General features: G+C 41.5%; 1 protein-coding gene across 18 annotated transcripts in view; it reads left to right on the forward strand.

Moving 5' to 3' along the window:
* DYNC1I1 (dynein cytoplasmic 1 intermediate chain 1) overlaps positions 1–15,966 on the forward strand; it is a 495,519-nt gene that overhangs the window by 355,287 nt on the left and 124,266 nt on the right. For all 18 annotated transcript variants that reach the window (XR_008617419.1, XM_055085000.1, XM_055084998.1 and 15 more), the window contains one exon: positions 7,318–7,443. Coding sequence is in view for 17 of the 18 variants with exons in the window: in XM_055085000.1 (XP_054940975.1) it covers positions 7,318–7,443 (126 nt within the window). In the remaining variant the exon portion in view is untranslated. The remainder of the gene's footprint in view (positions 1–7,317; positions 7,444–15,966) is intronic.

Consider the following 15,966-nt stretch of genomic DNA (forward strand, 5'->3'; position numbering starts at 1 on the left):
ACCCGTGTCCCCCGCATCGGCAGGCGGACTCTCAACCACTGCGCCACCAGGGAAGCCCCTGTGGATATTTTTAAGCCTTAATCTGCCCTGACCTCTCTTTGTCATCCAGCTTTGTTGACTTCCCCATACTTCTAAAAATATTATCCTTCCACTGAGTTCCACAACTCGACTCTCTTTCGGTTCTCGAACTCCTCCAAGACTTCTTTTTCCTCTCCTACCCTCGTGGTCCTGTGGTCATGCCCTCAACCTTTACTCTTCTCGACATGCTCTCTGTGGGAGATCTCTTCCACTGCTATGGATTGAACCACCACGTGGGCAGCCTTTTTCTATCCCCCGCCCAATCTCCCTCCTGAATTCCACTTTACGCACCAGGCAGATCTATTCAGGTGTCCCATAGAATCTCAAACTAATCACTAACTCATTATTTCCACACATCTGAAATCCGTTTTTGCCTCCTCTATTCTATGTTAAAGCCATCACAATATACCCAAGGACCTAAAGCAAAACTTTCATCATTAACATTAGAAACTTTCTCTCCCTTATCTCCCAGACCCAGTCTGTCACCAAGACTGTCCGTTTCACCACTCATATATTCATCATCTTACACCTGTAGTATTGCTAACCTTCTTGTGTCCTTTCTACATCCAAACTCGTCCACCTATAGTTTTCCCTCTAGACATCTAGCCAAATAATCTTTCTAAAAATGCAAATCTGATCACTTCACTCCCTGGATTAAAACTCCCTATTGCCTGCAAGAAAAAAAAAAAAATCTAAACTCCCTAGTGTAGCATTCATAGTGGAAGCAGGCAGATTTACCAAAAGCCAATTTAATGGCCAACTCAATTAGTGTATAATTTACCCAGCACTGAGTAGTTAAATAATGCACATAAAGGCACATAGCCTAACTGTGGTGAGGTCAGAATATGAACTCATGTGGTCTGACTCCTGAGCTCACATTCTTGATGACCATGCTACGTTCCCTCCTGTAATGACAATGACATAATAGCAATGAGGGAAATAGGAATGATAAGTACTGGGCATTTATACACAGTGCAGTTTCTGTTTGCTTATAGTCTATGCTTTTATTGGGAATAATTATCATGGCTAGCTTTTAATTTGTGTTTCTTATATACTAAGCACTGTGCCAACTGCTCTGGAGGCATTGTCTTATTTCACCCTCACAACATCAAGTGAGGCAGCCACTGTTACTATTTTAATTTTATAGCTGAAGAAATTGAGGCTCAGAGCAACTAAGCATCTTACTAACAGTCACTCAGCTAGGATGTGGTACAGCAGGGCTTTGAACCCAAGTCTTTCAGCACTTCCAGGCGTATGCTTTTTACTAGTGCCTCCCACAAAGGGCTTATGAATCTGGAACCAAAAGAGGTTCTAAGTGCTGAGTGATTTAGGGCCGAGAGCAAGTGCTTTCAGGATTCTTTGGGGGTTGGAGTCTGTCTCTGGTTGGACAGGGCATCTTAGAAGACTGGGATTAGACAAATGGAGGGGAGAAGGGTGTGTTCTAGGCAGCGCAGTAAAGCAGATGATGTGAAGAGCCGCATTTAGTCATGCTGAGAACAGGAACACTGAAGAGGAATGTAATCCCCTGCAACCAGACTGTCAAGAGCCACGAAGTGGGCAAGTGTTCTCTCCCCTTGAATCTCTTTTTACATCCAAACAAGAGAGCACGCAGGGCATGGTCATGCAGAGGCTAATACAGGCAGGGTGTGCCCAGCCACTTCCCACCAGCTCGTGGGTGCTCTGTGAGCACGCTTGGGTGTGTGTGCAGAAAGCAGATCAAGGCTGAGGAGACACTTAGCTCGGCTTGTTCACTTGTTCAGAGTCTGGAAATTACACAGGAACCTTATCTGACACATTCCTCAAAGGCAGGTTTCACTGATAACTCTCCCTGAGGAGGCAGCAGGGGGCTCACCAGTGGGGCTGGTCCCTGCCTGGCCTCAGCGTGTGGTGGGCCCTATTGCCTGTGGATAGGTTTGTTTCCACACAGGATCTTGTGTGTCGTTTTTGTTGCAGGAGGTGAAACTTGAAAGGGCAGAAACTCCACCATAGAGAGACTGCATCTGTTTTTCCCCATTTTTGTGTAACCTGCCATCTACACTGTGGGGAAGGGGTTTGCATTTCTGAAAAATGTATTTTCTTTGGAGCATAAGAAACAGGAATTAGAACCCTTAGTTCCTACATCATAACAGTTTTGGGGTTCAAAGGACCAGGTTTACATACGTATGGAATGAAGAGACTTTCTGAGTGAATCTACATGCAATCCAATGATATTAAGAAAGAAGAAAAGGATAGAGGCATAGTCTTAGCGTCTAGTAGAGGCATGTATGCTTAGGATGATTATGAGTGGAACAGAATGGAACAGAGGGGGAAAAAGGAAGAAACTGTAAGTTCCTGCATAGCTTTGCTGTGACCTCTTGTACTTCTTAAACAAGAACACTTTAACTTTGCGATATTTGCAAAATATCCACCAAACATTATTCCCTGGAAGACATTTGGGTGATTGGGGAATTATGTCAACTTTGCTATTCATTGAATATTGTTTAGCACAGGGGGTCAATAATACTATCCACATATCACATGACAGATTTGGCAGACATATGGAAAACCAGACTTACGATCTCACTCCCACCATGTATATTCCTCTCATATGTAAGTTGCATCCTCTAACCTTGGAGTCATCCAAGATACAAACCCAAGTAATTTTTTTTTAATTGAAGTAAAGTTGATTTACAATGTTGTGTTAATTTCTGCTGTACAGCAAAGTGATTCAATTATACATATATATACATTCTTTTTATATTCTTTTTCATTATGGTTTATCATAGTATATCGAATATAGTCTTCTGTGCTATACAGTAGAACCTTGGTGTTTATCCATTCTCTATATAATAGCTTACATCTGCTAACCCCAACTTCCTACTCCATTCCTCCCCCACCCCTCTTCAAGTAATTTTTGATAGCTCATTTAATTGCAAAACCCAATCAAATTCACGGTAGCAAAAAGACCCCCACTGTGACCAATTCAAATCCACTTACATGTGGAGTTGATACCTACTTTATGTCATGCCCTCCACTTTTTGCTTATATTAGGAAATAGCTTCCTAACTGGTATTCCTGCCTCAATTCTCTACACTGTTGAGTCATTGTAAGTACTTTTCCAGTTTACTATTTGTAAAGATTACTTCTTTGCTCTCAGTGTCACCTTGAGCAAATTACCTGACTTTTCTTGGCTTAAGTTTCCTCACTCATAAAGTGATAATCATACCTAGCTCACATGCTTATTGTATTAAATGAGTAAATGTATTTAAAACACTTAGAGTTTTAAAACTGTCTAGTATATAAAAAATACTCAATAAATGTTAAAGTAGTAGTAGAATTAGTAGTATTAGTAGTTGCAGAGTACGACTCCCAGAGTGAAGTCTAAAATCATTAGCTTGTACTCAGTGACTTCTGTGAGGATGCCCTGGGGCATCTGCAGCCCTTTTATCTTTTTCATCTCTTCGCATAACCTGCCTCCCAGCCAGGTGCTATAACCTACTGTCTCCTGAATATGTTCTCCACTGCATTAGTCAAGAAAACTTTACCCCTGGCTACCTTAAGCAAAAAGGGAAATGTATTCGAGAGCTACTAGGGTACTCAGGGAATCCATGGAAGAGATGAAGAACGGGGACTCAGGAAATAAATCTGGGCAGCTTGAGAGGCTTCACCAATCAGATGCTGTCATAAGCTGACTCATTTGCCAGCCCATGGGTTCTGTGTCTCAGCTCAAAAGTTACAGTAGCCAAGTTAGAGAATGTGATTGCCTCAGCTGTGTCAGGTATGAACCCTGCAATGAATTAATTGTCCCTGGGAAGTTAGACACCTGTGTATTGAGGTAATCTCCAAAGATTGGGAGAATCACTGTGAACCAGGCAGACACCCAAGAGAGATTTCCTGCATCAATATTTGTACCCTCATCTATACTCTCCTCTCACTTCTCTCCTAATCACCTAGCCATTTAACAGGGCCCAATCAAGTCTCATTTCTTCTCAGAAGTCCTTTCCAATATCTCTCCCTACCATACCCCATTCCAACTAAAGTAGTTATTTTCTCCTCTGTGCTTTGATAGAACTCCTTTTGTGTCTCCATCTTAGCATGTTCTGCTTTTATATTTGTGTTGTAGGTATTCATACATGTGTCTCACCTCCCTCTGCTAAGTGATGAGCTCCTATAAAGCAAAGCATGTTACTGTTGAAATTCGTGTCCCACATTTTACCTGGCACCAGTGCCTCTCATATGCATGGGGGGGGGCACTTGACGCATGCCACAGTGGGCTGGAAGGGACATCGTCTTTGAAACCAAATAGATTTCAAGCAGAGTCTCACTTTATCATTTATTAGCAACTTAACTTGGAACAAGTTCCTTACCCAGGGACCCTTGGCTTCTTTGTCTGTAGAAGTGGGAAAACCATTGCTTACTTTAGAGAATTGTAAGGCTCAAATGAGTGAACGTGTTCCCCAGCCCAGTGTCTGGCACATAATGGCACTTAAAACATGTTGGTTCCTTCCTCGCAATAAATGTCAGATTTTATTTCTTTATAAGAAAAAGCAGCTTGAGAGCAGATCTGGTAATTCCCGGGTAAAATTCTCCTAGGTTAAATATTAGATAATTCAGCCCCGTGAGTAATCACAAACTTCCTAGTAGTTAATATTCCCTTTCAGATAATAATTTTAACCTTTAAAGTTTAAATAATCGTGCAGAGATTTACTACTTTTTATTGGAAAGTAAGAAAATATGATTAGTCATGTTCAAACAAACATACTAGAGGAGACTTTGAAATCACAGACACTTTCAAGAGATAAGAGTTAATCAGTATCTTTAGGCCTTTGATCCTAGTTATAGATATTTCACCAAAAGCATTTCACTGGTATTTTACAAAAATTCTCCCTGTTTTCTAAAGGAGTTTTAAACCCAATAATGTAAAATATTTTTTTAATGAAAAAAGAAGAACTGCAAGTAGGAGCCAGCGATGAGACCCAGATGTGAAGCTGTGGGTCTAATTCCAGACACATCTGGCTGTCCATGGGCCACTGTGGTAGTGGTGTTGGTGTTTATAGAGTTGCCTTTTCACATGTGACATAGTTAAACTTCAGATGGACAGTCTGGAGACTTCTGTGTTTATCTGGATGTTAGTTTCTTTGAATGGGCTTCGAATCAAAGGCCTTTCTTAACAGGCCTTTGATTCATCCGCTAAGGAGTGTTTTCTAATAAAGAATGATTACTTTCCCCTGGCGGCCACATACGTGTGTGTCGTTGTAGGCTTATACTTTCTCTGTACCAACTGGCAAGTTGTAACTCTCTGCAGCTTTCTTAAGTTGAGAGAGCTCAGAGAATGAATACAATCACATAGAAGACTTAGGTTTAATTATTTTTGATAGAAAAAAAGTTGATGTTCAAATTTATACAGACAGTCTTATGTTAAATATATGCAGTGTAGTGAAAAAGAAGGAAAAAATCACCTGTGAGCAAAGACTGATATGATCTTCTGTAATCCTGATGCTATTTTTAACGGAGCTGCCTTATGGGAATCCCAGGTAGGAATGACATTTTCATGAAATGTACTCTAACTCATAAATACCTGCCCTGAGATTCAGCCTCAGTTTATTTATAACACTCAGCATAGAGTTCATGTGTGGTGAGTAGGTATTTCTACTCATTGTAGAGTCCTCTTTGTTATTTTACTACTTGTGTTTCTTTTACTTGAGCTTTTAATTGTTGGCGTTATTTAACAACAAAGGATTAAAGATGAGGTCTTGCCACTGAGCACAGGGTTACTAACATAAGAAAGAGCATTTGTAATTCAACAGATTTTGGCACAAGTTTAGTGTGCTAGGACTTACTATACTCTGGATTCAGAGGTCAATAAAAACAAGTCCCTATACTCAAAGAGCTTACAATCTAGTAATAGACATAGACCAGGAAAAGCCATAATACAGTTTGCCAGGTGCTTTAATAGGGGGACACACATAATTGCTAAGGGAGCTGATGAGAGGCAAGGATGGGTGGTGGATAGTTAGATAGGATTGCCTGGAGGCCTTGATGCCTGCATCGAGTCTTAACGAATAAGTTACTGATGTAACCAACACAGAAGAGGCATTCCAATGAGAGTATCAGACTCATGGTACAGAGGCTGTACCTGTGAACCTCAGAACTAGCCCAGGGAGGCTGGGTCATAGAATGGGGTTGGGAGGAGGGAGGGAAGGTTGTAAGAGATTAAGCAGAGAAAGTAGAAAATAACAGATCTTGAAGGATCCTATATGACCTGGATTTTATCTTGAAAGTAATGATGAGCCATTAAAGTATTTTAAGCAGAGGAGTGACCTAGCCAAATGTATGTTTTGTAAAATCATATTGACAAAGGATGAAGAGTGGAGTAGGTGAGGGTAGGGCATGGCAAGCCTGGAAGCAGGAAGCCATTTAAAAAACTGTTGTCTTCATCCAGACAAGAAATTCATTTAGGAGCCCTCTGATCTTAAGGATAGAAAGAAAACATGCATTTGAATTACCATTGAGGAAGTAGTGAAACACAGTATATGAAGATGCGAAAGAGGGAGGGGTAAAAATGAACGTGGAGTGTCTGGCCTGGACAGCTAGTTAATGTCAGTGCAAAGCACTAAAGGGATGAACGTTGGAAGAGGGAATGTTGAAAGAGCAGTAGGTTTTGTAGAAGGCAACAAGCTCGCTTTCCTATGCATTGCATCTGATGTGTCTATGGACAGCCTTGAGAAGGCCCCAGTAGCTGTAAAATCTGCACCTCAGAGAGAGATCAAGCCTAGAGATAAAGATTTGAATATTGTCGATATATTAATGCTTATTAAAGCTATTGATGAGTTCACCCAGGGACAGTGTGTTGATAGAGACAAATAAGGGCAGAAAACAGCCCCCCTTGGAATATAGGTAATAGAAGAAACTGTAGGGACTGAAAAGAGTGGTTTGGAAGAAGATCAGGAGAGAAAGATGTCATGGAAGCCAACATAGGAGAAAGGAGGGAGTAGCCCAAATGTCATATAACCCAGAGAGATCCAGCAGTGCATGCAGTTTAGTAGTCATTGGTGACTATGGCAGCACACGTGGAACGTTTGTTGGGAGTAGAAACCAGATTGCAGTGGGTTGAGACGTGAAGTTGGTATTAAGCATGCCACAACTTAAAAAGAAAGTGCCATTTAAAGTATGTAATATAGCATGTGTCTGTTGGAATAAGAATGTTTTCCTTGTGTTGTCATCTTGGCATAAGCCATCCTTGTGACCTCTTCCATCCAGTACCCCGAGCTGATGGTCGCTTCCTACAACAACAACGAAGACGCTCCCCATGAACCAGATGGAGTGGCCTTGGTTTGGAACATGAAGTTTAAGAAAACCACACCAGAGTACGTCTTCCACTGTCAGGTAAGAGTCAGCAATGTAAAAAAACTTACATCTCCTACTAGACCAAATATAGTTCATGCTGCCTCACATCTGTTTTATGTGGAGAAGAAGAACCGAGTTTAAAAATGGAATTGTTGACAATTTTGGAAAATTCCCCCACAGTAACCTAATGTCTGGGGAAAGTGGCAACCCTCTCCAAACAGTTCAGAAGCCTAGTTGGGGACTGTGTGTCATTTTCTTTCCATTTAAAACAGCCCCCATGAGGATGAGTTAATAAAGACCTCGCACTTAGGAAGAAAGCCGGGTGTACCACTTCCTGTGCTTAGCAGGAACGTATGTTTGCCCACCCTCGTGGACACCCTCAGAGCAGTACCATTTCAAGTTCCCTCCTCTCTCTGAAATGCAGTTCAATGGGATTTCGCCAATTTTAAGTTTATGGGCACCATCTTGCTTTACAGGTAATAATACTTTTGTAGCCAGTTTAGGGTAAGGTTTATCACTATCTTTCTTGAATTGTTGAGAAATACAGATACTGTTTCCGGTTTGCAACTAGTCTGGGATATTTTACTGCTTGTATCTGCTGACACATTGGTCTTCTCTTCCATTCAACACAATACAGGCTGAAATTATGTCACAGTTGCACACACTCGGCTTTGCCCTGTTGCCATGACTCTGCTGAAATAATAGGCCTTGGTAGTGGCCAATACACCAACCCCTTTTATTAATGCCCCTCTCCTGTGATTACGCACAGGAAAATGCAAACAAACAGTTTAGCTCAAAGTTTCAATTCCTCAAATATTACGATTCAGAGGTCCTGAGTGGCAGATTACTCTGAAAACAAATACATTTGTTGAAGAGGGTGGGTAAACCTGTTGATATTTGGAAGCATAGTGCCATTTTATATCTAAGAGCTGAGTATCTTTTTGAACTAAAATATGTTTAGACTTTAGAACATTATCAGATATAATTTGGGGAACAAGAGCTGCTGGAGTAAAAGTCCCAGCTTCAACCTGATTGAGTAACCTCTAACTCTTACCATGTTTTTCTAATTTGCTATCTTAAAAACAAGAAGTCCTGGTCTGCATAGTAAATAACCTTTATTTTTTGAACCTTTGAAATAAGAACAGTTTTTTCTTTCTTTTTTTTTGGATTATCAAATTTGTCAGTCTGATATGCTCTTTCTGTAAACATAGAAGGACAAAATCCTAATTTTATTCAGTTTAAAGAGTTTTGCTGAATTACCAAGAAAATACTAAAAGGATTATGGGATAAGCAGAAGCACATTTTTTGAAAAACAGTGCCATTTAAGCTATTTTGATATTGTATAAAGCATATATTGAATTTTTTTAAATTTAAGAAGTGACACTATATTGTTTTGGTCGAAGTACATAATGTTTATCATAATTTAAATATTTTATTATATTCACTGATGAAAGGTAGCCTGTGGTAATAACAATTTGATAATGTGCTTAATATTCACAACATTACACGGCAACAGGTCAGTAGGAACTAATAATGCTGAGTGAAGAGGCAAATTCCAAAAGTCTTTGGAATTAACTGGAATTTTCAAATTATCTGTTTTATCACACAATGGTTAATACAAGTATTGGCTGAAAGGAGCATTCTTTCATCTCCTGGTATCTTTGGGATCATTTACTAAAAGCTTCACCAAAATGCATTTAACCTTATTTTTAGTTGCCCCCTTAAATGCTCCAATATATGTGTTTTAGAAGATATACGCTTGATTTTTTTTTTTTTTAAGTCAGAAGTACTCTGAATATCCTAACAAAAGATGCTGACTCAACTATCTCTGTATTCCCCAGATTCCTACTATTATCTTCACTTCATCTGGTGACCAGAAGCAGCTGGGGGTTCTAAACTCTACTAGCATTCTCACTGAGAAAGGGGAGAATTCTAATACTTTTAAACTTTGGGGTTAAGTGACATGTGCAAAAGAACAGTCTACTGATTTAAATGTTCGTCACATCTAAATACCTTCACACCAACATTTAGACTTGTATTTGACCAAAAAACTAGGTACTATAGCCTAGCCAAGTTGACACATAAAATTAACCATCATACCTTGATTTCACCTCAGAGCAATCCAGGAAACTAATACCTTTCACAACTCCTAAAGTCCTACTGATTCCAGATCACTTTGGGCTAATAAGCAAATATACCTAGAGTGATCAACTTTGAAATTATTAGACCTTGAGTGGGAGCTTTCCTAAGAGGTGAGAAAAAAACAATAATTTGAGGACATGGGGAGTGTCTCTGTGACATTGATCTCTGAAAATAAAAAAAGATATTAACATGTTTTAAGAATCTACATTCATCGTGGTAAGCTCCCATTACTCCCCAGATGAGAAACTGTGGCTCAGAGAGGCCATGAACCCGGGAAGGTGTCTGTAAATGGCAAAGCCAGGATTGAAGTCACCTCACATTTACTCTGAAGCCTGTGTATTGCCTCCTGCTGCACTAGTCAGGAATTCAGCCAGTTAACACCACGCAGGTGTGTGGCATGGGTGTCTGGGGAGAAGTGAATAGAGAGAAAAATGGAACAGAGATGTGTTTTCCATCTTACTTGATCATTGCGATCACCTGGGCGACTTTAAGACCTCCCGATGCCTGCGTTTCATCCAGGGATTCTGATTTAATTAGTCTGGGGCACAGTCTGGTCATTTTTACAAGCTCCCAAGTGAGTTGAAGATGCAGCAATAGTTGAAAACCACTGAAATGTAGAGGAGAGATGAAGAAAGGGGATGATAGGTGATGAAACTAGTTGGCTTCTTTATTTGGAAGTATGGCCATCATTCCTTTTTCCCCTTTGGCCCAAACTAGAGTGGCGTTTTTTGCCTTTGTTACTCTGATGCCCTCCCACCTGACCCTATTTGAGAAATTTCCAACCAACTCCCTGCCCCTTCCCGCTTCACCTCACCTGGAGGAGGTGGAGACCTCCACGCCCCACCCCTCCTCCCACACACACTTATTTCCTTGAGCTCACTTATTGGTGGGATCTGCTTCTGTGGTGGTCAGAAGACCCAGAGTTGTTTTTCCGGGAGTGGACTCAAGACCACAATGAACACGACACAACGTGCATTGGACAGTGCCATTTCTTTTGGGATAATGACACACCTTGCTGTAGTTGATCTCCGTGAAGTTCGGATCACCTCCAGGTAAACATCAGTGACTGCCAAAAGAAAACAAAAGTGCCGTGATACTGAGTATGACTGAGCTTTTGCGAGACCAAAGCAGGGGTAACTTAGGCAGCCAGGGAAGGTGTAGGTGACTTAGTGGATGGAGGTGAGGTGGAGGGACAAAGTAGTAAGGGCAGTTTGGTTACCATGCACTAACCATGGTAGTGCGGGGGGGAATTTGGAGAGCCCACAGAATTAAAATACACATGAGAAAAACCCAAATCGCCGCTCACTGACCTATCACTTTTCTTCTTATATCCTTCCTGTTCATTGGTGAAGCTTATTTACTACAGTTGGTCCTTTCCAGACATTATCTCACTGAAATTGGGTAGAATGAATGTGCTTCCACATTCTCCTATGATGTTCCAATAATTTCAAAATTAGTTTTCTTAGTAAGAAAGAGGACTGGGGGTAAGGAGGAGCTACGGGTACCTTATGATGATTGTACTTTTATCATTTTGGAATAATCACATTAGCTAGCCATTTCTTGCTGATCTCTTGATTCTTCATATTTTTCGCAAGTGTATAGTTGCAAACAAATCCTATGGCTCAGAAAAGCATCGTTTCAGGCCCTAGAAAACAAATGCACAAGATGCAGATATCCGTTCCGTTTTCCTTTGCAAAGACTGACAGGCTTTTAGCCTAATAGTAAAAAGATTGCAGGAGGAAGGCTCCTTTCTCTCTACTGAGAATAGCAAGGCCAAGTACCTTCCACTTTCGTGGGCAGTTTTCTGTCTTTACTAAACTGAGTGTTTAGTGTGGGCTCTGGTCCTGCATTTTCTATTTTCATTTCAATGAGAGCCATCCGTACTTGGAAAACATCGGCAACTCTGCATAGAAATCAGCCACTCAGCCCCACCGCACCATCTGGCAGTGCTCCTGCTGTCTTCTGTAGTGGCTTCCACACACTGTCATTAGATTATGTGTCTGACCACCCTGCATTGCTTACCCTGGTGTGGTCTTTCTCTTTTAAATGCAATGAATAGAATCAGAAATATATATCTTAGAATTATCTGCATTGAGGTAAGTGGAAAAGCTATATTTAGAGGCTTGGCTTGGTCAGAGGTTTTTATTTTTACTTTTATTTTTTTCCTGATTTGGTTTCTTTGTTCTTGGCATTCTCTTTTTGAGGATTATCTGACGATGACCTGAAACTGACATAGACCTGAAGCTCTCCTGATTTCGGGGGAAAGCAGGATGTGAAGTGAACTAACCTCATTTGTGCCAGTGTTTAAAATCCTCAGCTGACTTTTCCCCCCCATGTGTGGCTTCGCTTCTCATTAAGATTCTATAAAGGTTACAGGTGAGATTGCAGCTACAGCTTGAGCCATCCAGTGCCCGGTTTTGTGTGAGGTTCCTGCTGACCTCATGACCCCCACCCTCGCTGTGAGGAGTGATATGGGAACACAGGAGAGAATGTGGGCTGCTGGTGAGGGGAGTGGACAGAAAGGCAGGACTGGCAGCTCTGTTCCTAGCTGACCACACTGCTGAGTGACCCTGGGACGGTTGTTGAGGTGTTGTCATGTCGTGGAGAGAAGTCTTCCCCTAGTCTCTGGTGGAACTGTGAGGTTTATTGCCATAAACTTGATTTCTTCTCCCATCAATTTTTGTTCCTCCCCCGGCTCAGACTGTGGGCTATAATCTAAATGATCAAAACAGCTATGGACACAAAGATATAAATTAAATGAATTTTCCAAGGTATATGATGACCAGAGAAGTGTTAGAATTTGACTTGAGGATTCTTTTTTAATTAAAGGACAGGTAACTTCCTTATGGCCTGACTGTTTTTTTTTTTTTTTTTTTTTAAAGTCATTTCCTAAGCTTTTCTCTTCAATGTGGCAAGGAGTGGTTACTCAGTAGAGGTCAGAAAAGAGAAGGGATGAATGAATAGAAAGTTCTTTGACAACTAGGGTTATGCATTCAATATGAGTTCCTGGGATGACAAAGTGAGGGCACATAATAGGTGCTTATTAATTGGAGAACAAACTCCACAGACAAGGACGTGCTAAGTAACGTAAGAGCTAGTTTTCAAAGGCAATGCTGGGTGGACTGCAGGATGGAGAAGCACAAAAGAGGAAACCTCACTGTTGTTGTATAGATTGTGATACACATTTCAAAGTACACAAGTATGGATGATTAAGGAATACATGCAACATAACGGTAGAATTAAACTCTTACATAAAAGATGCAGATTATATGGATCAGACAAGAACAGAAGCACAGCAGGGCTCTTTTGCGTCTTTAGGAAAAAAGAAAAGGGAGTTAACACATACATGCTGAAATGAAATGCAGACACTCGGAAACACTTTTTTTTTATGCCGATTGAGTGTGACTGGTCCCACGAACGAGGCTTGAGCTAGACACTGATTCTTATTAAACCAAACAGCAGGAACTTCTTTTTCTGTTTTGGCCCAGGAAGCTGGAAGCAGAGGAACTGCCTTGCCAGCTCTCATGCTTTATCTGCCTGCTTTCTAGAATCTTCTCCAAAAATTAAGAAGAAGCAAAACTGATCATTGGGATACATCTAGGGAGATTAGAGTTAGCAGCAGGATTACAGCCAAGAGATTGTATCAGAGACGATTCCTCATCGGGAAATAGCAATGAGGGAGCTGTGTACCTGACACGTGACCAAGTAAGCTATTAGATGCAGGGGTTGCCATGAGAGTCCACCTTTGAACACATTGTTTTTAAATTCAAGCTGAAGTTTAACATTATTACAAAGCTACCTAAGACTTAAGAGCGTTTGGTCTGCCCCATTAATGTGCAAAGAAGTTGGAGGCACAGACCCCAACATTGAAGATTTTATTCAGTTCCCTAAATGCCCTTCCCGCCTCTTGCCGTGCTCTGTGCTAAAACGGTCTGAACTGGGCTTTCTGTGGTTGTGCTTCATCGAGGAATTGCCCAGTAATTATTGGTGCTGTGCATTGAGCTCCAGACAACAGCATGAGCAAGGTTTCTGGCCTGTCACTCTCCTTGTCCTCACCACCCTGCTACCTGGCCGTTCACTGAGGTCACAAGTGCTTGGTTTAAGGGAAATGGGTGTTTTTAGGGGTCTGGGTTGAATACCAGTGGGGTTCTCCTTACCTCTTAGGATTATTGTGAGGATAAAAGAGATAATATAGGTGTATTAGTCTGCTCAGGCTGCCATAACAGAATATCATAGACTGGGTGGCTTAAACAACAGAAAATAATTTTCTCACAGTTCTGGAGCTGGTAAGTTCAAGATCAAGGTGCCTGCCATTTTGGTTTCTGGTAAGGACTCTCTTCCTGGCTTACAGACTACTGCCTTTTAGGTATGTCCTCACATGAAAATAGAGAGTGAGCTCTTCTGATGTCTTAATACTCTCACAGGGGCTTCTCCCTCATGACCTCATCTAAACCTAATTGCCTCCCAAAGGCCCCATCTCCAAATACCATCACATTGGGGGTTAGGGGAACATACTTTGAAAAGATAAAAGTATTCTCTTTACATTTGGTTGTTTCCCTATTACTGCGTTTTAGTGCATCCCATGGAAGGAAGCTTAAACTTTGGTATTCTTATTTTCCTTGCTTGAGTATTTTGCGAAGAAATTTCACCTAACTTGGATGCATTCACTCAGCAGACATTTATGGGGTACCCAGTATGGCCAGGTCCTCACAGCAACAATAGGCTAGAGCTGAGAAGAGGCTGTCTCCTCTCCACAAGAACTCTTCAGTTTGCCCCCATCCCCGCCATGCCCTAGTTGCCATCACCTGGCCAGTTCCTCTCTCATTGGTTAGATCCCTATGTGTGCTTTTTAATACATAAATGACAAGTGAAGAGGAAACCTGAGGCAGTTCCAAAGTTCTATCTTCCCAATCAAACTTTTGTTTCATAACTAAATGATGATGAGATATTTACTGAGTCCTAGGAGGCAGTTAAGCACATAGTGGATAAGAGTGGGCTAGAGGGCCATACGGCCTGGGATTGTAATTTGGGTCCCACCACTTAGAAGCTATATAACTTTGGGCAAGTCATACACGAGTGTCAAATAAATGAGTACGTATAAAGCATTTAGTGTCAGGCACAGAGTAAGTAACCAGTAATTGTCAGCTACAATTATCTACTATGCAGACTGTAATTCAAAATATGTGACAATCTGTATGGCATTGTCCAGGCAGCATAGATTAGGGCCCCCTTTGTGTCAAGTATCCCATCTTTAGTGGCTGAATGGGGGAGGTCATGACTGAAGGGTGCAGGAGGGAGGGTGCAGGGTGACCTGCAGCAGAGGAGCACTGGGAGGATGTGCGGAAAAGCATTTTTCTAACAAGTACAAAATAATCTCAGTATTCTGATAACTGGTACTGTTGTATTGGTACACATGGCTGAAGTAGTATCCTTGCTCTTCTGCTTCCACCATGTACTGGGTACAGATGCATTTGCTTCCGTGGCTTAATTACTTACCCTGATTGATTGCCTCAGGCACAGGCTGCATAACGGAACCCACTGGTCTCTAACATAGCTCATATGGCTGCACTGAATTCTGTATAGACTCGCTGGCTGTTTGCCACGCTGGGCTCACTCTGTAGACCCTGAAGCAAGAGTAAGGAAGATGGGGCTGACCAGTGTTCTACTTTCAGCTAAGACTAGATTAGCATCTCTGTGAAGAGCTATCTCTCCTAAAGACTTGGATCCAGGCCCCCCAGATGGGGCTTCCATCTTCCATCCTCTGAAATCTCAGATTGTGCTTTTCCTTTAGCCTACAACATTTCAGGCAGGAGCAGGTTTGAATTATACCAGGTGGTCTAAAAGGAAAGAGAAGTCTCAGAAAGGCAGCCCTGTCCCTCAGAGGTGTGGGTGTGGAGGATCCCATTCCAGGAAAGGAAACAGAAGCCAGGAGTGGACTGTCGTGGTACCCCAGATCGTGTTAGCATCTGCCAGGAGTGTTCTAGGATGTGACCACCTCTGAATGAGGGCCTGTGCATTGCTTTGGCGTCTTTACATTCTAGGCACAGACTCACTCTGGACTTCAGGCCATCTATTTCTAAAGAATAGACATTTTTTCCCTTTATAAACTTGACCAAAACCTTCTACTTTGTGTCTGTGTCTAATTTATTTCAGACAGTGGCTCAGGAAAAAAGCTGACCTTTCCATTCTTTAACTTTTGAAATTATTTGAAAGCATTATTATCAAAGAGAATTTGTGGAAGGAGAATCATCATCCTTACTTCCAGGGAAAGTTTTTTTAACCTTTGCTGTGACAAGTGGTCCACCCTTTGCTTTTAGCATGCTTACATCTGATTTATAATTTTTTTTTTTTTTTTTTTTTTGCGGTACGCGGGCCTCTCACTGTTGTGGCCTCTCCCGTTGCGGAGCACAGGCTCCGGAT

The sequence above is a fragment of the Physeter macrocephalus genome, chromosome 5 (assembly GCF_002837175.3).
Source record: "Physeter macrocephalus isolate SW-GA chromosome 5, ASM283717v5, whole genome shotgun sequence".
NCBI classification, from domain to species: domain Eukaryota; kingdom Metazoa; phylum Chordata; class Mammalia; order Artiodactyla; family Physeteridae; genus Physeter; species Physeter macrocephalus.